This window comes from Rhinopithecus roxellana, chromosome 8, assembly GCF_007565055.1.
Source record: "Rhinopithecus roxellana isolate Shanxi Qingling chromosome 8, ASM756505v1, whole genome shotgun sequence".
NCBI lineage: Eukaryota > Metazoa > Chordata > Mammalia > Primates > Cercopithecidae > Rhinopithecus > Rhinopithecus roxellana.
This window is the reverse complement of record NC_044556.1, coordinates 23,426,782-23,450,180: the sequence shown is the minus strand read 5'-3', so window position 1 is coordinate 23,450,180 and position 23,399 is coordinate 23,426,782. Positions and strand designations below refer to the sequence as shown.

The window sequence follows — 23,399 nt, the reverse complement described above, 5'->3', positions numbered from 1 at the left end:
CTCCTTAAACTGATAAGCAACTTTAGCAAAGTCTCAGGATACAAAATCAATGTGCAAAAATCACAAGCATTCCTACACACCAATAACAGACAGAGAGCCAAATCATGAGTGAACTCCCATTCATAATAGCTTCAAAGAGAATAAAATATCTAGGAATCCAACTTACAAGGGACGGGAAGGACCTCTTCAAGGAGAACTAGAAACCACTGCTCAACAAAATAAAAGAGGACACAAACAAATGGAAGAACATTCCATGCTCATAGATACGAAGAATTAGTATCATGAAAATGCTATACTACCCAAAGTAATTTATAGATTCAATGCCATCCCCATCAAGCTACCAATGACTTTCTTCATAGAATTGGAAAAAGTACTTTAAAGTTCATATGGAACCAAAAAAGAGCCCACATAGCCAAGACAATACTAAGGCAAAAGTACAAAGCTGGAGGCATCATGCTACCTGACTTCAAACTATACTACAAGGCTACAGTAACCAAAACAGCATGGTACTGGTACCAAAACAGATATATAGACCAATGGAACAAAACAGAGGCCTCAGAAATAACACCACACATCTACAACCATCTGACTTTGACAAACCTGACAAAAACAAGCAATGGGGAAAGGATTCCCTATTTAATAAATGGTGCTGGGAAAACTGGCTAGCCATATGTAGAAAGCTGAAACTAGATCCCTTCCTTACACCTTATACAAAAATTAACTCAAGATGGATTAAAGGTTTAAATGTAAGACCTAAAATCATAAAAACCTTAGAAGAAAACCTAGGCAATACCATTCAGGACATAGGCATGGGCAAAGACTTCATGACTAAAACACTAAAAGCAATGGCAACAAAAGCCAAAATAGACAAATGGAATCTAATTAAACTAAAGTTTGCACAGCAAAAGAAACTATCAGCAGAGTGAACAGGCAACCTACAGAATGGGAGAAAATTTTTGCTATCTGTCCATCTGACAAAGGGCTAATATCCAGAATCTACAGAGAATTTAATCAAATTTACAAGAATAAAACAACACCATCAAAAAGTGGGCAAAGGATATGAACAGACACTTCTCAAAAGAAGACATTTATGCAGCCAACAGACTCATGAAAAAATGCTCATCATCACTTGTCATTAGCAAAATGCAAATCAAAACCACAATGAGATACCATCTCACGCCAGTTAGAATGGCGATCATTAAAGTCAGGAAAAACAGGTGCTGGAGAGGATGTGGAGAAATAGGAACACTTTTACACGTTGCGGGGAATGTAAATTAGTTCAACCATTGTGGAAGACATTGTGGTCATTCCTCAAGGATCTAGAACTAGAAATGCCATTTGACCCAGCAATCCCATTACTGGGTATATACCCAAAGGATTATAAATCATGCTACTATAAAGACACATGCACATGTATGTTTATTGCAGCACTATTCACAATGGCAAAGACTTGGAACCAACCCAAATGTCCATCAGTAATAGACTGGATAAAGAAAATGTGGCACATATACACCATGGAATACTATGCAGCCTAAAAAAAAGGATGAGTTCATGTCCTTTGCAGAGACATGAACTGGAAACCATCATTCTCAGCAAATTATCAGAGGACAGAAAACCAAACACTACATGTTTTCACTCATAAGAGGGAGCTGAACAATGAGAACACATGGACACAGGGCGGGGAACATCACACACTGGGGCCTGTCAGGGGTGGTGGGCTGGGGAAGGATAGCATTAGGAGAAATATCTAATGTAAACGACGAGTTGATGGGTGCAGCAAACTAACGTGGCACATATATACGTATGTAACAAACCTGTACATTGTGCACATGTACCCCAGAACTTAAAGTATAATTTTTAAAAAGTGCGTGGCAGTTCCCCCCTCACTCTCTCTCTCTCCTGCTCCTCCATGGTATGACGTGCCAGCTTACCCTTTGCCTTCTGCCATGATTGTAAGTCACCTGAGGCCTCCTAGCCATGCTTCCTGTACAGCCTGTGTGGAACTGTGAGTCAGTCAAACGTCTTTTCTTCATAAATTACTCGGTCTCAGGTCGTTCTTTATAGCAGTTTGAGAATGGACGAATACATCTTTCCAATCCTTGCTATTCAAATTCTAGTCCAAGGTCCAACAGCATCGGCATCCCCTGGCAGTGTATTACAAACACAGATTTCCAGGATCAACCACAGACCTACTGAATGAGAACCTACATTGAATAAACTCCTCAATGCACACTGAGAAGCACTGCAAGTCTGTCACTGATGGAGAGAAAGGACAGAAGTAAGGAGAGAGAAGAAAGGAGGCATCTTATTTTAAAAACTCTTACATTATAGTTGTAAATAAGTATTGTAAGTGTTATTATTTTAGTAAATAAGTACTGATTTTAACGAGTAGTCTGAGACTTCATAAACCAGAAAATATTTTAAAATAAAATTTAAAAAATTTTATGTAGTACATGATATGTTCCTTTTCTATTCATTTGTTCTTCAATATATCATTGTCCCAAAATTTCTCCCAACCGATTTTGTAACCTAAGTACTAGTATGGATAAAGTAGCATATAAAATTATTCTTTTTTTTTGTTACTTAAGTTGACATAAAAATCCTGTCAGCTTTGACCTAAAGATAAGAGCATTCATATTTTCTCTTGACTAGCTACTCAGCACTGCAGTGTTTACATATTATTTTCCTTTTATTTATGTTTTCAGGGGGTTTCTGTTATCGTTGTTGTTTTTAATATTCTCTACCAGAGCTGAGTGCTAACTTTAATTCATTTTGTTTGGTAGGAAATACGTTGTCAAAAATCAAACTGTGTTAAGTCAATATCCAACTTTCTAATTTGAGCTCCCTCAAAGTTCTAAAAAAAAAAAAAAAATTTAAGAATCCTCCAAAACTTTTTCAGCCTTAGGTAAGCTTAAAGAAAAACTAGAGGTCAGAATTAGATGTGATAATGAACCTTGTGAGGAAATAATCTGGTTGATGTAAGTACTTTGGGAATTCTAAGTACTGGGTTGGCCCTTATCCTTATTAGCAAATATAAGTGAATGTTTGTAGTGCTCACACACTTGTAGCCTCAAAAACACAATAAACAAAGAGCACAAACCTGGAAGGGTAGAGAACTTCCTTAAATTTAATTGAAGTTCTCCTTAATGTTTGCTGAAGAGCAAGAATTTCTCCAAGTTATTCAACTATTATCTACTCATTTTTACTTGCGAGAAATCAAAAATTATGTGAGGACTGAACAGCTTATAGAACATATTTGTCATAGAAAATTCTGTTTTTCATTGAAACTGTTGAATATTTTTATTTAAATACATATTATGTATTTAATCTTAATCTAGACACTTTTTAATATATAAATTGTTCAGCATTCTAAAAATGAATTCATCTGCTTTGTACAAATTACCCTGCCACAATATTTGGTGTGAAGGGTCTCATTAGTTAGGCTTTGGGCTTAGCTTTCCACTTGCATCCTGCTTAAAATAAGGAGTGCCCTTAGTAGAGACAATTCTAAACACACCAGAAAGCCTTGTTCTTCTACAGGATCATCACTAGGCAACTGTTATTTATCCTTAACTCATAAAGACTTCCTTTCCAACCTAGATTACTTACCCACAATTAAATAATATTTTTAAACACCAGCTTGAAAAATAATGTGTCCTGGAGGCAGAGAGGTTAATAAGTCGACACATAAAGCAAGTGTTTCAAATGTATTTTAGGACAAAATTTTATAGTCAATATTCTAAAGTCACGGAGGATTGTTGACTCTCCTTTTGGGCAGTGGATCCAGGAAGGACCCAGCAGGGGATTTTGCTCATTGCCTTCCTTCTAAAAGTTCATATTCTTTAGGTCAAGCTATTGTTAGAACCACCATTCGGATCAAACACATTCATCTAGTTTTAAGTCACCTTTTTATTACTATATAACATGCAGAAGTTTGTACAATTAATATGAATTTTCACAAAGTGAACTCACCCATATATCCAGCACAGATCAAGAAGCACAACATTGCCAGTGTCCCAAAGGTCTCCGTTCTGCCCTCTCCCAGTCCTTACTTAGCCTCCACCCCTATCCAAGATAACTTTTAACATCATAGATTAGTTTTGCCTATTTTTGAACTTTATGTAAATGCAATCATATGGTATTAACTCTTTTGTATCCAGCTTCTTTCCAGCAACAATGACATGAGTTCAAGCGATTCATCAACATTACTGCATGTAACTGTAGTTCATACATTCTCGTTGCTATGTAATATTGAAGAAATATGTAACAATTTCTTTTTCTACTCTATTATTGATGATATTTGGGCTGTTTCCAGTTTGGGGCTATCATGAATCATGCTGCTACATATATAGTTTCAAAATAAAAGTAACCTAATCAGTTTAAATAAGAAAAAGTTTGGCAGATACTTTTTTCATCATTAATTTCAACTAAAAAAATGAAGCTATTGGATTAGATAGAGCAGAGATGAACCTTTAAATCTAACATTCTGTACTCCTACAATATCTAAATACCATGTCTTTCTTTTCATAAAAAGTAGTCTCCACAGAGCCAGCTCACTAGTTTCCTATTTCTGCTGTAACGAATTACCACAAATTTAGCGGCTTCAAACAACACAAATTTGTTCTCTCATCGTTCTGGAGGTCTGAGGTCCAGAATTGGTCTTATGGACCAAAATCAAAGCGTTGGCAGGGCTGCATTCCTCCTCGAAGCTCTCGCAGAGAATCTGTGTCTTGCCTTTCCGAGCCTGTAGAGGCTGCCCACGTTTCTTGTTGCCTGGCCTGGCCTCCAGCCAACAATCCCATCAAACTGACAGCTGCATCTCCAGCCACATCTCCTCTGACTCTCCTGCCTCCCTCCTTCCGTTATAAGGACTCTTGTGATTACACTGGGCCAGCGTGGATAGTCCAAGATCATGAAGATCCTTAATCCCATCTTCAAGGTCCTTTTTGCCATGTAAAGTAACATATTCACAGATTCCAGGGATTAGGACATGGACATCTTTGGGGGCCATTATTCAGCCCACCACTCCAACCCTCTGAAATTATTCCACTCCCATTCCCCAGTACACTCTGCCCTTGACACCTCACCACAGTAAAACGGTAACTCAGTGTCCTTTTGTTCTGTGATCTCAACTCGCAGACATTTACAATGTAAGCTCCTTGAGGAGGGGGACTGGCCAGCTCCATGCTGTTTCCCTACCACCAGCACAATTGCTGATCCTCAGTGTGTACCCAGTAAATGTTGGTTGGTTGAGTGGAGAAGTAGCAGTCCCTACATCCTCATATCTTCTCCCTGGTAGATGAGAAGCAGCAGCATGTGACATTCAGAGACCTGAGACAGCTGCCTGCAAGTACGGTTTTATTCCATATTCTGGTTTTAACCAAAACACTTAAGACGTCTCTGTGCCTCAGTTTCCTCATCTGAAAAATGAGGTGGCTGGCAAAGGTAATATCTAGAGTTATCTGGATAGCATTAATATTCATTTTAAATGGAAACAATGCTTATGATACATTGTAAAGTAAAAAGGTCAGAATTCAAAATTCTGTAGGTTGTATGATTTAAACTGACTATAAAGTTATACACCAAACAAACCTAAGATGTTAACCAAAGGAGAAACTGAGGGCATATGGGGTATACTGGCACTCTGTACTAGCTTCACAATTTTTCTGTAACTTTAAAACTGCTCTAAAATAAAAAAGTTATCTTTTTAAAGTTGCTTGGCAACAAGCCTAGATTATAAACTCCTTGAGGGCTGGCCTCATGTTCTCCCTCATATTTGTTTACATAAAACCTACAACAATACTCCACACAAAGTGCCCAATAAGCATTGAAGTATAAAAAGAAACTGGTTATGTGGATTTCAGATTAGTACAGACACAGTCTCTAACACTCTTCTCAGAACTGTGAAATAAGCTTCACTATATGTAAAGGTAAAGGCCAACCAGGCTTGATGAAATCACTGGTCATCAAGGAATGAGATCATGGAGTAGGCTGTAAAAAGATACATCAGAAGAGGCGTGAAAGGGACCAGAAAGGGGACATGTAGTTTGTACAGGCATATTTCATCATTTTTTATATATTTGAAAAATGAAAAAAAAAATGTATTCATGATTCTCAGTGGGGATAAGGATGGATGTTGAAGGAGTGTATATATGGTGTTCATATGTACAAGTATGGGCACATATCCAAAACTGGTTGGAAATTTTGATGTTATTTGCATGGATTTTTAAAGTTTGAAAAACATTTCATTAAATTATTCAGTTCCTGAACAATGAGATCACTTGGACTCCGGAAGGGGAACATCACACACTGGGGCCTATCATGGGGAGGGGGGAGGGGGGAGGGATTGCACTGGGAGTTATACCTGATGTAAATGACGAGTTGATGGGTGCTGACGAGTTGATGGGTGCAGCACACCACCATGGCACAAGTATACATATGTAATAAACCTGCACATTATACACATGTACCCTAGAACTTAAAGTATAATAATAATAAAAAAAAATTATTCAGTTCCCCATTAAAACCACTTTATGATTTAAAAAATTAAGTTACCTATTAAGCATCAATGATTATTAACTTCACTGTCTCCAGATCCACTGATCATCTCTAAACTGCTTGCTACGGTCTGAATGTCAGTGTCCCCCCAAAAAATTCATATGTTGAAATTCTACCCCACAAGGTTGGTAGGATGGGATTAAGAAATAGGGCCTTTGGGAAGTGATGAGGGAGAAGACCTCATGAATAAGATTACTGCTCTTATAAAATAGGCCCAAGGAGGTTCATCCACCCCTTCTGCCATATGAGGTTGCAATAAGAAGATATCTTTAATGAACCAGGATATGAAACCTGGAAGCAGGTCTTCACCAGACAGTGAATCTGCCAGTCTGTAATCTTGGACTTCCCAACCTCCAGAACTGTGAGAAGTAAATTTCTGTGGTTTATAAACTACTCAGTAGAAGGTTATTTTGTTATATAAGTCCAAACAAACAGACTAGGACAGTGTTTATATGATCCCAGTCCTAATGAGTTCGTTTTATAAATGCTTAGGTAATGATTAAAGAATTATGCATAGAAAAAGTTACATTAAGAAGACATCAAACAACTAAGCATTGTCATATTTGTGTGGCAAGACCATGGATCACATTTCTTTCTTTTTTATTCCAGGAGGCAATTTGTATCTCTATGATGAAAATAAAAATAACATTTAAGATGTATTTAAGAGTCTATATAAAAAGGTTTTTTATAGTTGGCTTGCAATTTGAGCAATTAATATTACAAATCTGTATGTGTAATAACATATATAATCAGATTTTTAAAAAGTGTTTAGAAAAGATTTCTTGATTTCTCCTCCATCTCTCCCTTCAAACCTGCTTCTTCCTTAGTTTTCCCTATCTTAGGATCACCATTCTCCCATCTATTCAAGCCAAAATCATAAAAAAATCATCATTTATCGAGCCTTTTCCCTCACTTTCCTGTAAGCAGTTCATCAACAACTACTGTCAACTCTACCTGTAAAATATATCCTGAATCCACCCATTTCTCTTCATCTCTACTGTCACCACTTTAGTTTGAACCAATGTTTTACAAACTGTAAATTGCCACTCATTGCTGAGTTATCAAATCAGTTTTGTGGGTGACAACCAGCATTTCTTTCTTTTACAGTGAAAGAGAACAGAAAAATTCAGAGGGCATCATTCACGGTAAGGGTATTGTCTCATTAAATTTTTGCTTATGTATATATGTTGATGCGTGGAGTCACCACACAAAATATGTTTCCTCCTTTGGGTTATGGAACAAAATGTTTGAAACCCTAGATTTAGGCCCACATCATTTCTCACTTGGACTGCTTAAAACCTGGAATGCTTATGCTTGGCACAATAAGAAGCTAAATACTTTACAATGGCCTAACGACCCAGCATAGTCTTATGCCTCCTTCCTCTCCGACCACATCTTCGTCTCTCATCCTCCTCACTCATGCTTCAGTCACACTGCCTCCTTTTCACTGAACACACCAGTCTCCCCACCTCCAGGACACTGTACTTGCTATTTCCTCTGCATAGATTGTTCTTCACAATACTTGCAGATGCCTCCTGCCTGGTCTTAGCACAAGTGCCATCTCCACAAAGTAACCTGTTGAAAATGTCCCCAATTTCCATTTTCCTCTCTTTATTCCATGTTATTATTATATGGAATTATGTTTATTTCTTTTTTCAGACGTCTTTACTCCCCATCTCTCTTTGCTACAGTATTTAAGTTCTAAGAGAGCAAAGTCTTCCTTGTCTGCCTCCTTCACTGATAAATATTCAGAGCCTAAAATAAAGCCTGGTAAATAGTGCATACTGAATAAATATTTACTTTTTATTATTGAATCAATATTTTTTTGATTGACTTCCTGTCTGGTGACGTACTAAATGTGAAACACTATGCCAGACCTACGGGTTGAAGATGAAAGACACACGCTACACAGAATCACCTGATTTGCTTTCCCTTGTTCCTTATCTCTGTCTTAGTCCATTTGGGCTGCTATCATAAACTATCATTAAGTGGGTTCTCATAAATAATAGAAATAAGTGAAAGAAATTTTTTGCAGTTCTGGAGGTTGACAAGTCCAACATCAAACCTCCGGCCAATCTGTTGTCTGAGGACTCACTTCCTGGTTCACAGACAGCTGTCTTCTCACTGTAACCCCACAGCGCAAAGGAGTGAGGGATCTCTCTAATACAAACATTCAGTTAATTGCAACCTCTATTCCCTTCCAGAATCTAAGCTCCCTGTGGGCAAAGACCCTGACAGTTTTGTTCACTGTTTATACCCTTTCCCTTGCATGGTGCCTGGTACCTAGAGTGTTAATTTTGTTTTTTTTTTAAGTGAATGAGATCTTGAATTTGTGGTGGCCCCAATACACAGAGTTGAATAATGTTCCAGCAGGTCTCTGTTACCTGGGTTAAGTGTAGAAAATGTAAACATTTGGTTTGATCTAGGGTAAGGATATTTAGGAGTTGAAGCTAATGGCTAGAAAGTCATGAAAGGGGTAGACAATGGAATGTAGACTTCTGGCTTCACTTCTTAAATAAACAGCTTAGATTCCTTTTTTAAAAAAAATGGTTCAGGCCGGGCGCGGTGGCTCAAGCCTGTAATCCCAGCACTTTGGGAGGCCGAGACGGGCGGATCACGAGGTCAGGAGATCGAGACCATCCTGGCTAACACGGTGAAACCCCGTCTCTACTAAAAATACAAAAAAATAGCCGGGCGAGGTGGCGGGCGCCTGTAGTCCCAGCTACTCCGGAGGCTGAGGCAGGAGAATGGCATAAACCCGGGAGGCGGAGCTTGCAGTGAGCTGAGATCCGGCCACTGCACTCCAGCCTGGGCGACAGAGCAAGACTCCCTCTCAAAAAAAAAAAAAAAAAAAAAAAAAAAAAAAAAAAAGTGGTTCAGGCCAGGCGTGGTTGCTCACGCCTGTAATCCCAGCATTTTGGGAGACCGACGCGGGTGAATCACCTGAGGTCAGAAGTTCAACACCAGCCTGGCCAACATGGTGAAACCCCGTCTCTACTAAAAATACAAAAATTAGTCGGACATGGTGGTGGACGCCTGTAATCCCAGCTACTCGGGAGGCTGAGGCACAAGAATCACTTGAACCTGGGAGGTGGAGGTTGCAGTGAGCCAAGATCATGCCACTGCACTCCAGCCTGGGCGACAGAGTAAGACTCCATTTAAAAAAAAGAAAGAAAAAGAAAAAGAATGGTTCAAAGTTCTATGTTTTCATTTAGAGTAGTAATTTTTAAAGAAAAAAATTACAATACTATTACATCCATTTTCTCACTCCATTCTTTAGAATATAAATCCTAATTAGTATTTAGTTTTGCTTACTACAAAGCTTAGGAATCATCTACATTTTTCCCTAGAGCATGCGGATGTCTTACTTTCCTTCATGATATGGTGCCTTAAAACAGGGGTCCCCAAATACCAGGCCAGTCTGTGGCCTGTTGGGAACTAGACCACACAGCAGGAGATGAGTGGTGGGCCAATGAGCATTATCACTTGAGCTCCGCCTCCTGTCAGATCAGCAGGGCATTAGATTCTAATGGGAGCACCAACTCTACTGTGAACTGTACACGTGAGGGATTTAGGCTGCGTGTTCCTTATCAGAATCTAATGCCTGATGATCTCAGATGGAACAGTTTCATCCTGAAACCATCCTCCCTACCCTGTCCTGTGGAAAAATTGTCTTCCACGAAATTGGTCCCTGGTGCCAAAAAGGTTGAGAACTGCCACCTCAGAGAGTCAGTTGTAAAAATCAGGAATGGATCTGCTACAGATAATTATCACCAATCAGCTAAAGACCAATAATGTTGCAGGAAACAAGTATACCAGCAAAGTCACAGACAATAAGCATTGTCATAATAATGTCCCCATCTGATTTCATCCTGGCCTTGACTCTCCACAAAGCCCACCAAATAATCCCAGCAGCATACACATAGAGTCACAAAGAACACAGAAATGTTATAGAAAGTCCTGAACTCATGGCAAGTCCTAACACTGAGTCAATCAAGGTAATTGACCCATTAGTGATGGACTGGCTTCCCACAATAGAGGATTCAGATTGGTTTTGGTGAGAGGGGACTAAATAACTTACCATTTACATTTCTGTTAATCACCTATTTTCCTTTCTGATTATTATATTTAATTGTGGGAAACAAAGAAACTGAGTTCTGTATTTGGATACCATGATGAAAATGTTTACATCTTTTAAAGATTAATACCAGGAAGAATATTACAAAATTCAACTTGGCTGCAAGTACAGTGGGAAAGTACATCATTAAAACTTTATCTCTTTCCCCTTAAGAATGTTGAAGCACTCAGCAGATATTTATACTTAGCCTTTTTGGCTAGGTTCATTGATTGCAACTGATACTGTCTCCTCTTGCAAGTGAGGCAGATGGAGTCATAAACAAGGGGCCTCATTCAAGGACATAGTCACAATCAAAATTGGAATTTAGACCGCCTCCAAAAACTTACACACTTGAAACTAGTATCCTGGAATTGCTGTCTGATAGGAATTTGCTCATACCCTACCATACCCTGGGCTACATGCCCTAACCTTGATTCTAACTAGCATTTTTGTTTTTGTTGTTGTCGTTTTTGTTTTGAGATGGAGTCTCACTCTGTCACCCAGGCTGGAATGCAGTGGTGTGATCTCGGCTCACTGCAACCTCTGCCTCCCAGGTTCAAGCAATTCTCCTGCCTCAGCCTCCCGAATAGCTGGGATTACAGGTGCATGATGCCACACCCGGCTAATTTCTTGTGTTTTACTAGAGACAGGGTTTCACCGTGTTGCCCAGGTTGGTCGCGAACTCCTGAGCTCAGGCAATCTGCCCGCCTCAGCCTCCCAAAGTGCTGCTATTACAGGCATGAGCCACCGTGCCCAGCCCCTAATTACTGAATGATGGAATCTGAAAGAAAAGTGGCCTTCAATTCAACCAGTTCAACTTCTCACTTTCCAGATCAAAAAACAAAAGCCAGTAAGGTGACAGCACTTGCCTAAAATGCTTACTAGGAGGTAATAGGGCCAGAACTGGAATCCAGGTTTCTAGAGTCCCAGATGAAAAGACTTTCTATGTGTTATCCAAAATATCAAAGTCTGTTCTAAAGCCTGTAGTGGGCTCTGCACCGACTAGTTGCCCCATTCAATGGGGGTGGGAGGAACTAATTTCTTTGACCTCTCAGCTGAGAGAAAACACAGCAGCTTGGCCGTGGCCCCACTTATACAGGACAGGATGTTCTGAGATCCAGGTTGCCAATCAAGAATAAGTTTATTTATCCTGGTTGTTCCAGGAATTCATGTGACAATTTAACAAGTACTCAATAAATGTTAACATAATTTAATGAGGGCTTTTTTCTCTCAACTCTATCTGAACATTTTTGTTACATTTTTAGTGAAAAAAAATAAGAACCAATTCCCTTACTATATGGTCTTGAAGATGAATAGAATGTAGATCAGAAAGAAAGGGCCTCTAGGCCAAATCACAGCAAATGCAAGTGCCTGGAGCTGGATGAGCATGGGGGCGACAGTGGCACTCTTCTGGGAGAACTTTCAGGGGTACCGTGAGGTTGAATAGATAGGTTAGGGCCATAGATATCATCAAGAACCTTAGATCTGGCTTAAGGAATTTAGACTTGAGAGTGGAGTACTGGAAGTTTTGAGCAGAACTTTCAGATGGATTCTAAAGTGATGACTCCAAAGGTAGCATGTACAATGGAGGGGAGAGTGTGGATTTGAAGGCCAATTAAAACACTGCATGGGGCCAGGCGCAGTGGCTCACACCTGTAATCCCAGCATTTTGGGAGGTCGAGGCCAGATCACTTGAGGGCAGGAGTTCGAGACCAGACTGGCCAACATGACAAAGCCCCATCTCTACTAAAAGTAACAAAAATAGCTGGGTGTAGTGGTGTGCGCCTGTAGTTCCAGCTACTTGTTAGTTGAGGCAGGAGAATCGCATGAACCCAGGAAGCGGAGATTGCAGTGAGCCGAGACTGCGCCAGTCAACTCCAGCCTGGGAGACAGAGTGAGACCCTGACTCAAACAACAAAAACAAACAAACAAAAAAATAGCATGGTTGTCCAAGAGAGAATGTTTCAAAGTGCCTCTCCATTTCCCCTCTGAATTCATAAACTGAAACTGGGAGCCTAACACAGTCCCTGCAGCCTCCACCCCTGCTCCAGGATCCACAGCTGCTTCTGCTCCACCCTTTGAGCTTCTGCCCTTTCTTGCACCATCCGAAGACCACCTCATGCAGGGAGCCAATCCCACTGCAAGGCTGGGGTCTCCCCACTCCACAGTAGCCTCTAGCTAGAGGACTTCAGAGAAGGGCCTTATTCTTTAGGCCTCTTACTATCATCTCTGGACCTTTCCCAAGCTCCTTGACTTGACAGGGCTGAGCTGACCCCATGGGGAACAATGAATTATGGAGTCAGCTCATTGGAACCTTGAAAGGGTGGTGAGGAAACCTGGGTCAGTGACCACTCAGGAACCTGAAATATCCATATGCAAGGGATCAAGGCAAGACATTGCATCAGAAATCTGAAAAGTCATGAAAACCACAACTGTGTGGTACTTGGAGAGAGCTTTTTCTTCCAGATGCTCTCTGGGAGAAACTCTGCACAACACTGGCATTATGTTAAAAGTCTGTCACAGGCTCCACCACTCGTCCAATTACTATGCCTTCTCTTTTATCATTCATGGCAAATGACTGCAGCTCCCCACATTCTGACATCACAACCCAGTGGCATCTGTCCCCTCTTCATTCCACAGCCTTATTCCTGAGTTAGGTTGTTTGTCTAAATCCCTTCACCTCTCTGTCTGGTATTTATCAGGTCAGTGTCTTTATCTTCCTTGTCCCAGGCCAGCCATCAGGATTAACTACATTGCAGGTCCTTGGCCAGTTTCTCCATCGCTTAACCTCTTCTGTACTCTCATTCATCTAATTTGACACTGAGAATCTTCCTTGAATGTCATTTAAATCATATTACTAAGCCTTCAAAGCTACACTTGTTCCTTCCTAATTGCCTCGTTTCAAACTAAAGGTCTTGCTAATAGGATGGGAGAGTTGGAAGGAACGTCAGAGATTATTTTACAGATAACAAAACTAAGACTCAGATTAAGATGCTTCTTCATGGTTGCTGTAGGTTTTTAGGCACCTCACTCTTTCCAAGTTGCTCTTTTCTAATTGACCATTCAAACAAAATTCTACCCTCTTGCACCTCATCCATTCATACATCCTTTCTGTCCCCAACAGTGTACTTTATGTATGTATTTACATGTGTATATATGTACTTTATTATATATGTATATGTATGTACCCACCTACATACATCTAGAGAAGCATATATAATGAATATGTATGTATTCCATTTTAACACAGAAAAGTCATAAAACTTTTCTTTTTCCTTAGAGACAGGGTCTTGCTATGTAGCTCAGGCTGAACTGAAACTCCTGGGCTCAAGTGATGCTCCCACCTCAGCCTCCCCAAGTAACAGGGACTACAGGCATGTGCTACCATGCCTGTCTCTGAGAAAAGTTGTAACTTCTTATACTCTTGATACCATGTACAGGAATTTTACTATATTCATTTTTTTCCTTGATAAGTTCCTGTCACCCAAAATGCAATGTATATAAACATAACATTTTCTTATTTTTTCTGTTCTCTGAAGTCCCTTCCTCTTTCCTTGGTGTCATTCTTTCCAGATTTCCATCTTTCCATCTTTTATCCTCAACAGAAATACAGCCATCATCCAGCCTATCATCCCTATTGCCTTTCCTTTTCTGTACAAATCCCTTTCGAAAGTTCTCCACAGGTAATTTCTGCTGAAATAATCCATGATCTGGTAAGATGACAAGACTAGATATGGTCATTGAATTTAGTTAGAGGTAGGTGAAAAGAGAAAGGGACTATGTAGCAATGGCAGGGAGGATCTAGGAGCACTGTGCCAAAAATGACAATGGGCACAGCTACACAAGCAGAGGGTGGTGTGTACCACCCTTAGATGAAGAGTCCAGTTTGGGGGGAGCATCTAGGAACATCTGTCAGAAGAGCAGTTACTAGCATAGGGAACAGTTGCAAATTTGTCAAATCACTTGTTTTGTGCATGCTGAAGGACCATCAAAAAGGAGGGAAAGCAGTAAGTAGACTTTTAGAAAAAGACCAGAGGATAGAAGAACAAAACATGGATCACGTTTGAAACATCGTGAGGTGTGACAGAGACCCCATTTACACTTGCTTCTAGTAGCTCTGAATACTTGTAATATCACCTGTGGCCTATCTCCACTGACAGCTGTGACTGCTATTTTCATTCTGAAATTCAGCTGTTCCTTTGCCAGTCTGGACACAACATTTTAGGCATGTTCTGAAGCATGATTCATGGTACTCTCCATAGGCCAAACCTCTTCAGTATTCTATTTAATTAGTGCTCTGCTTCCTGACCTGCTGGATATTCTCAAACCAAGAAGCAGGATTAAGACCACAGGCAATTTGAGAAGGTAGGAATTCCAGCCAAGACATTTGGCAAAAAGCACTAGAGACCACATGAGAGGCCCTAGGGCCAAAGGTAAGGAGATTAAAAACACAACTGCCAAAGTTTTACTTAATCTAAAAGAACATATCGATTAGACAGCACCATTCCTTTCATCAACAAGCATGACTAAAATGTTTGCAACTCCTGCTGGTCTGCTACCAAGCTGGGAACTCAGTGGGGAGAAAGGGAGGGAAGGAAATAAGCAAGCTCCACCAGGATCCTGAGGAATACAAATTGACCTTGAGGATTAAGGTGCTAGAAGAGATTATTTGATTTGCAGAACATAATTTTATCATTAATCTATTCATTAATTACTATTAAAGTATACACCTTACAGACAAACTTTTGCACTAAATAATTGTGATTTTATTGGTTTTTTTTTTTTTTTCCACAAAATACAAAGCTTTGCACCACATTGTGGTAGTGTTCTAGCACAAGAAAATCCCAAGGTTTTCATGGAGGGGAAGGGGAGAGGGGGGTGATTTACAGGGTGTTCATTTTATCATTCTTAAAATGTTAATTAAAAATTTCATGACAAAGTATGTCAACCTTGTATAACATGCAGATTATTGCTTAGAACTTGCATATACTTTAAAATGGCACACATAAAGTACACGAACATTTCAAAATTTTAATGGAAATAACTTAGACATTTATTATCCCTCCAAATAAAACAACCAGGAAACAAAATAAAGAATGCTAAGTTGCTATTTTAAGTACTGATAAGTCCTAGCAACACTGATTCATAAATTATCTAGTCTTACATTTTGTAAATAAAAGTTCTTCAGCCTTATGGAAATAAATTAGAAGGTATGTTCTCAAAATATTATTAAGTGTATTTTGACAGACTTCTAAAAATCTTTGACAATTATATATTATACATTCTCAGAAAAAAAAGTATATATCTATGTATCTCTATATATCACTATACCTCTATTTACTGCTTTCCAAGTAGCTTTTTCAAATAAAATCTAAAAGTCATTATTATTACAAATTCTAATACCAAAAAATCTCGTAACTTATCCTATTTACAAGTTAGTGAGAGTATTATCTACACAAAATTCCTTAAGTAAAAAGTAGACACAGTCATACCAGAGACAAACCAAGCAGGAAACAGAAAAACAGAGCACATTCTATATACAGCTATACCTTTAGGCTTGTTAAGTAGCAAATAACCCTAATGTACACTTAATTACAGAAAGAATTACATAAAGATATAAAGAAAAAATATACAGAGGATGTTTAACGAGTTTTCAGCCAGAGGTACTGTACTTATAAATCTTTGAGATTTAGAAATATTTCTGGTTTTGGTCTTATGTATAGGGCCTGATGTGTCCACTGCTTAGAGTGAATAAGTGTAAACATTTTCAACGCAAACAAACCAATCTTTAGGAGCTGCTTTCAATTCTTCGCTGCTATCCAAAATATATTCCAATAAAGGTATGAATTATTATCAAAACTAGAAGCTGGCCTAGTGTGGCCTAGAAAGGGGTAGGGTTCAAGTCCTTGGATGTTGTACTTTGGAAAACACCAAGTAATGCAGTTGCTGATAAATTTCAAAGAAACATTACCCTAATAGCAAAGTTTCCCTAACGAGCAGGACTCTAAAATAATTTTGCCACAAGCCAGCACCCACCCTCTCATAACAATTCCTCTGTGCTCCTGTCATGGGGTCTAAAAAGAACATTTAGATAATTTACAAGCCTATAATAAATCTTCAGCTGAAACACATTACAAAGCTCTGATTGTTAAACCAGTTTGAGAAAGAGAGAGATGACAGATGTCTCTTAATAAAACCATAACATTATTAGCTTTGCCTCATGTTTTAAACAGGTATTATTAAATGCTGAATGGCTTCCTGTAGTCTCTTAATAAGTCATGATTTATCTGAGCTCCACTTTAAACTTGACTACAATGCATTTTTTCAATGAGAGAACCTATTTGTAAACTTTTAAATTTGCCGTAAAGACTGGGAAGCTTACAGATACAAGGGGAGGTCTCAAAAGTTGACAGTGAAAGGTGTTAGCATAAAAGAGGGAGATGCTGATGAAGTCATCTGGGGTATCAGGAGAAAGAGATGGAAGGACTCAAAAACTTCTAGATCGAGGGAGGACTATCACGGTGTTTAACGGAAAAGCACTCTCAATGCCTCCTCTAACTCCCGATCCTCTAGCTTTTCATTTTCCTACACACCTCACATGTATTTTGCATCAGAGCTCACTTTCAGTAGCTTTAATGTATTTCAAGGAGCTGTGTTTAAGGTTGGGAAGGTCTATGTGCATCCAGAGACAAGAAGGGTCTCGCTGTATGCCGGCTCGCACCTGAGAAACGCTGTGCTACTCTTGATAAAATTATCTAAGTTCAACTTCTTATGGAATCCAAACACATAAAAATACATAAACTTTTATGAAGTATTATTGATGATGTCAATATGTGAACTGTTCCATTTCAGCTAATAGACTAAACCACTTAAAGCCATTCAAATGCACATTTATTTAAATGTTTGGAATTAAGAGCAGCCTAGAAACAGAAAACGTGTTCAAATATTTATTTTAACAGCATCTTTTGGAACATGTTTATTTCCCTTAAAAAATGACACAGACAAAACATGTACACTGTAACAACACTTTCCCCTCTGTTTCTCCAGAAGAAAAATGTTTCTGCATGCCTGATAACAGATGGTGCAACCAATGGTAAACCTGGCTCTCAACACCAGTGAAGAACCATTCTCCAAATGCCCAGTGTGCCTCAGAGGAAGTATACAATTTAAAAGTTGACCCTGTAGCAAAAATTTTAAGTCAAATTATTAAAATTTAGAAAAGAAACTGGATGCAAATACTTACAAACTAGGCAGTTTTTAAAACTAGACCTTTAAGACAGTCCTGGGTCATCCATAATATATGAGAGTCACTCTTAGGGGTGGTAACAACATAACTATTATTTCACTTAACATAAGGCTAGTCCATGAAATAACAAAATCAAATAGTTGGGATAAAAATTTAATTCAACTTACTGTAGGGTATCAACACATATTTGAGCAGAAGTTAATTTCTTTGCACTCATATATAACTTCATTTTGAGTTTTACATAAATGCAAATAATCCTTTAAAAGACTTTAGACCTAAGAAGGCAAACTTTGTAAGTTAAAGCTTATAATTTTCAAATTTTCGCAAATAAAAATTTAATGCAGGATCTATGATCTTGCATGCTATTAGTTGGGTTTTATTCATTTTTAAGTTTCACAAGAACTTTTATTGTCTAGGATACTACACATTCAAAAAACATCTTTATAACTACAGGTTGTCATTTTTTTCTATAAAAATAGAATTGCTCAAAAATTTTTATCAATTTGCTTTTATTTTTCTATAAATATTTTAATAGAGTTGTTAAATATCAGAATGCCTGATAGAATCATTTAATCTGTGTAGTCAAAATACTGAATATTTAAAATGTCTAGCAAACGTTTTTCATTTAATAAATGAAAAATTCATTGTGTAGTAAATGATATGTTCTGTCTTCATTTGTATTTTAGGTAGGTGAATACAATCATAGAACAGCAAAGTGTACCTCCTGCAAAGGTCAGACTTAAAGTAGCAGGGCAGTTTCTAGTGGCACTTCCATTCCACGTCTGTTGTATGAGGAAATATAGAAGCTACTTTAGGGTATTTAATCCGGATGTTGAATTAACTGTCATGCAGCCAGCATAAGATAAGGATTGCTGAATAAGGGAATCACAAACTTTAGTTCAAAATTTTGATATTGTAAATATTTAGTGAGTGGCTATACCAGTGAAGGGTAACATTAATGAAAGTAAGAATGAAGTTTTAAGCATGGAATAGTAACTATAAAAACAAACTGCTACACAGAGACTCACTAATATTCTAGCTTTATACTGTCTTCATTTTGATAGTGGGTTTAAAATCTGTGTTCAGAACTAGAAAAATATCCAGAGTCAAAAAATATTTATCTCAAGGTATCTTTCTAAAAGAAAGAATTTCCAAAATATTTTTATTATATAAATTTTTTAAAGCCACTTTTCCTGCAAAAAGCAAGATAAAATCACTTGCTTTCCTACCCCCCTCTAGTTAACCAGTACATATTTAAGCACCTATGGTGTTGACAGCATTAAATTTAGCAACAAATTATCAGTGTAGTATTAGCTGCTTTAAAAATAACTATTATTTTACATTAATTCTTTCAAAAATAAATGTACCTAGTATAAGTCAATCAGTCTCATTTTATCACTTAGTTATTGACTGAGATTTCAATCTTATTTAAATGTTCTAAAACTTATCAGGCTCTATCTGCATTGAATAATCAAATCAAATCAAAAGTCTTGATTATATTCAGCTAGCATGAACAATGAAAGTGAGTCAAACATTCTCCTTCAAACCGCGAAACTGAATGGATTACATCTTTTGGCATGAGTTCAATTAATTTCAAGTATTCATCACTGGTAGAATTAAATTTCTTCCTTTCTCAGGTAAGAATAATCATTAAACTCAAGTGCTTAAAAAATAAATAAAGGCAATAATAGATAAATATATAATTCTATATTTGGATTGCAAGAATCAAAGTAAAAGCAAAACACATACACACACAACCAGAGTCGCCAGTCATCTATCTTCATATAATCAGACAATAATTTTGATGATAGAATACTTGGATTAAATTACCTTCTTTTTTTTCTGTGCTTTAAGACAGACAGAAATTCAAAGCATTAAAATGCCGACTAAGTAAGCACAGGTATGAATTGTGAGTAAAATATGAACACTGATTTTTTTGTAATAGTTTGGGTCTCATCAAGAAGAGGCCTATTTCAGGAGCATAATAAATACATATTGCATAAGACTTTGGTACTGATGGTGCTGGGTTCAGAACTCAGGGAAGATTTTGCAAACAGAAAATATTTTTCACAGAAAAAATACAAGGAAAGCAGATAGGGATAATAAAGCTTTTTTTCTTAATGATTCCTCCTATTAGCCTAAATAGTCCTCTATCGACATGCATTTTTAGAAGAAGAAATTCATCTCTTAAGGAGGTCTATAATCTGTCTTAAGCCTTACTATAAAATAAAAAAGCAATAATTTGATAAAATGCTAAAACAGAAATAAGACAGTGATATTTGAGAAATCTTAAAATGTGGGACGTATTCTCCATGACTAAACTAATTAAATATTCCCAAAGTGGTAAAATATTTCATCATTAATAGGTGATTGCATGTCTGAAATGAAAAATGTTGTTACTTCTGAATAGCCTGAGAAAAAGAACATGCCAACAATTTAGAAAGTAAACCCTACACAAGTGTTGACAGCCATAGTAAGAAAAGAGTGCATACAACAAATGTTAAGAGCTATTTACAGATTTAAAAGCAGTTCCCATTCTTTCAGCAAAATTGGTGACATAAAACCATTTGTACCAGATTATCATAGTCATCTTTCACAGAGAAAAATACCAATGCAGTTAAGAGATTTCTCAAAAGATTCACCATTATATTGACCATTTTTATTTAAACCTTTAAGATTTTTATCCATGCTTATAAATAAGGCAAAAGAAAGGCAGAAAAGACATCTTGGGATGAAAACTTAATTTTAATTTTAGTTTCTCTCTCTCTCTCTTTTTTTTTTTTTTTTTTTTTTTGAGACGGAGTCTTGCTCTGTCACTCAGATTGAGTGCAGTGGCACAATCTCGGCTCACTGCAACCTCCATCGCCCGGGTTCAAGCGATTCTCCTGCCTCAGCCTCCCAAGTAGCTGGGATTACAGGCACCAACCACCACGCCCAGCTAATTTTTTTGTATTTTTAGTAAAGATGGGGTTTCACCATGTTGGCCAAGCTAGTCTCGAACTCCTGACCTCAGTGATCCACCCACCTTGGCCTCCCAAAGTGCTGGGATTACAGGCATGAGCCACCGTGCCCAGCCTTCTCTTTTCTAAAGGTTAAAAAAAATGACACTGAAATCCTGAATAACAATTATAATTAATAAAGATACACAAGAACATGCCAAGAATTCACCCTATCAGCAGATATAATACTGGGTAGTAACAAAGTTTGCTTATCGGTAGCACTCCTTTAATCAAGTTTTCCATTCTGAAGACTATTTTTGGCTTTCTCTTGTTTGATGTGAGAGATGACTTTGATGCAACCTTTTGAAATTTTGATCATCCACATGACATTCATCACATCCAAAACAACACAACTAATGACCCAGGATAACTGGATTAAAACTCCAAGCCTTTTGTAGGGTTCTGTTCCATACACGGAATACATGAAGCCATAATGAGGAAGCATTGAGGCAATCCGCACGATGAAGAATACTACTGTCATGAGTATTCCATTGATAACGATAGCTTTAGAAAACTTGGGATACTTCAGAGCTTCAAAGAACCACCTGAAAAATGAATTAAAGAAACATCACATTTATACTGCCTCTCTGAGGATTAACCATTTTTATTTTAGTTTTAAAATTTTAAAATTCAGTGAAGGAGGAGCAAAGGGCCTAGAATAGCATACACAATGCTGAAAAAGAAAAAAGTTGGAGGACTCACACTACCCATTTCCAAGACTTACTATAAAGCGACAGTAATCAAGTCAGCATAGTGTTGGTGAAAGAATCAGTAAACCAATGGAAGAGAAAAGAGAGCTCAGAAATAGACCCACACAAATATACTCAACTGATTTTTGACAAAAGCATAAAGGTAATTCAGGGAGGAAACAAGTCTTTTCAACAAGCTGTGCAACATTGTATATCCACATGGAGAAAAATGAAGTTAAGCAGAGATCTCACACCTTACACAAAAATTAACTCAAAATGGATCATAGACCTAAATGTAAAATGCAAAACTATAAAACTTCCGTAAGAAAACAGGAGAAAAAACCTGCATGATCTTGCATTTGGTGGTGATATTTTAGATACAACACCAAAAGCATCATCCATGGAAGAAAAAGTTGGCAAGTTGGACTTCATTAAAATTAAAACTTGCTCTGTGAAAGACACTGTTAAAGAAAAGACAACCACACACTAGGAAAACATATTTCAAATATACATGTATGATAAAGTACATGTATACAAAGTACACAAAGAATTTTCTTAAAAGTCAACAATAAGAAACAACCCAATTAAAACACTGGTAAAAGAGCATAACAAACATCTCATCAGAAAATATATACAGATGAAAAATAAGCATATAAAAAGATGTTCACTATTGTCATTAGTAAGTGCAAATTTCAGTGGCTCACACCTGTAATCCCAGCACTTTGGGAGGCCGAGGCAGGTGGATCACCTGAGGTCAGGAGTTTGAAACCATCATGGCCAGTTGGGTGCAGTGGCTCACGCCTGTAATCCCAGCACTTTGGGAGGCTGAGGCAGGTGGATCATCAGGTCAGGAGTTCAAGACCAGCCTGGCCAAGATGGTGAAACCCCGTCTCTACTAAAAACACAAAAATTAGCCAGGCGTGGTAGCAGGCACCTGTAATCCCAGCTACTCAGAGGCTGAGGAAGAGAACTGCTTGAACCCAGGAGGCGGAGGTTGCAATGAGCCAAGATCACACCACTGCACTCCAGCCTGGGCGACAGAGCGAGACTCCATCTAAGGAAAGGAAAGGAAAGGAAAGGAAAGGAAAGGAAAGGAAAGGAAAGGAAAGGAAAGGGAAGGGGGGAGGGAAGGGGGGAGGGAAGGGGGGAGGGAAGGGGGGAGGGAAGGGGGGAGGGAAGGGGGGAGGGAAGGGGGAGGGAAGGGGGGAGGGAAGGGGGGAGGGAAGGAGGGAGGGAAGGAGGGAGGGAAAGAGGGGGGGGAGGGGAGGGGAGGGGAGGGGAGGGGAGGGAAGGGGAGGGGAGGGGAGGGAAGGGAAGGGAAGGGACGAAACCAGTGTGGCCAAAATAGCGAAACCCCATCTCTACTAAAAATACAAAATTAACTGGGTGTGGTGGCGCATGTCTGTAATTCCAGATACTTGAGAGGCTGAGGCAGGAGAATCTCTTGAACCTGGGAGGCAGAGGTTACAGTGAGCTGAAATCGTGCCACTGCACTCCAGCCTGGGCAACAAGAGTGAGACTCCGTCTCAAGATAAGAGAGAGAAAGAAAGAAAGGAAAAAAAGGAAAGAAAGAAAGAAAGGAGTGGAGGGGAGGGGAGGGAAGGGAAGGGAAGGGAGAAAGGAAAGAAAGAAAGAGAGCGAGAGCAAATTTTAGTAACAAGATACTATACTATACACCTATTAAAATAGCTAAAATCCCAAAAAGTGGACAATAACAATTGCTGGCAAGGGTGTGGAACAAGAGGAACACTCACTCATTGCTGCTAGGAATGCAAAATGGTACAACCACT

General features: G+C 38.5%; 1 protein-coding gene and 1 long non-coding RNA gene across 10 annotated transcripts in view; one reads left to right on the top strand and one right to left on the bottom strand.

Moving 5' to 3' along the window:
- Positions 1-7,708, top strand: part of LOC115899154 — a 29,759-nt gene extending 22,051 nt beyond the window's left edge. The window contains exon 3 of the long non-coding RNA XR_004058830.1: positions 7,666-7,708. This is a non-coding gene — a long non-coding RNA (uncharacterized LOC115899154). The remainder of the gene's footprint in view (positions 1-7,665) is intronic.
- Positions 7,709-15,418: 7,710 nt separating this feature from the next.
- The window catches only part of TLCD4 (TLC domain containing 4), an 82,940-nt gene continuing 74,959 nt past the window's right edge, over positions 15,419-23,399 (bottom strand). For 8 of the 9 annotated variants that reach the window (XM_030936214.1, XM_030936215.1, XM_010385142.2 and 5 more), the window contains one exon: positions 15,419-21,465. In XM_030936214.1, the coding sequence (XP_030792074.1) occupies positions 21,147-21,465 (319 nt within the window). In that variant the 3' untranslated portion in view covers positions 15,419-21,146. The remainder of the gene's footprint in view (positions 21,466-23,399) is intronic. The other variant, XR_750337.2, reaches the window with a different exon arrangement.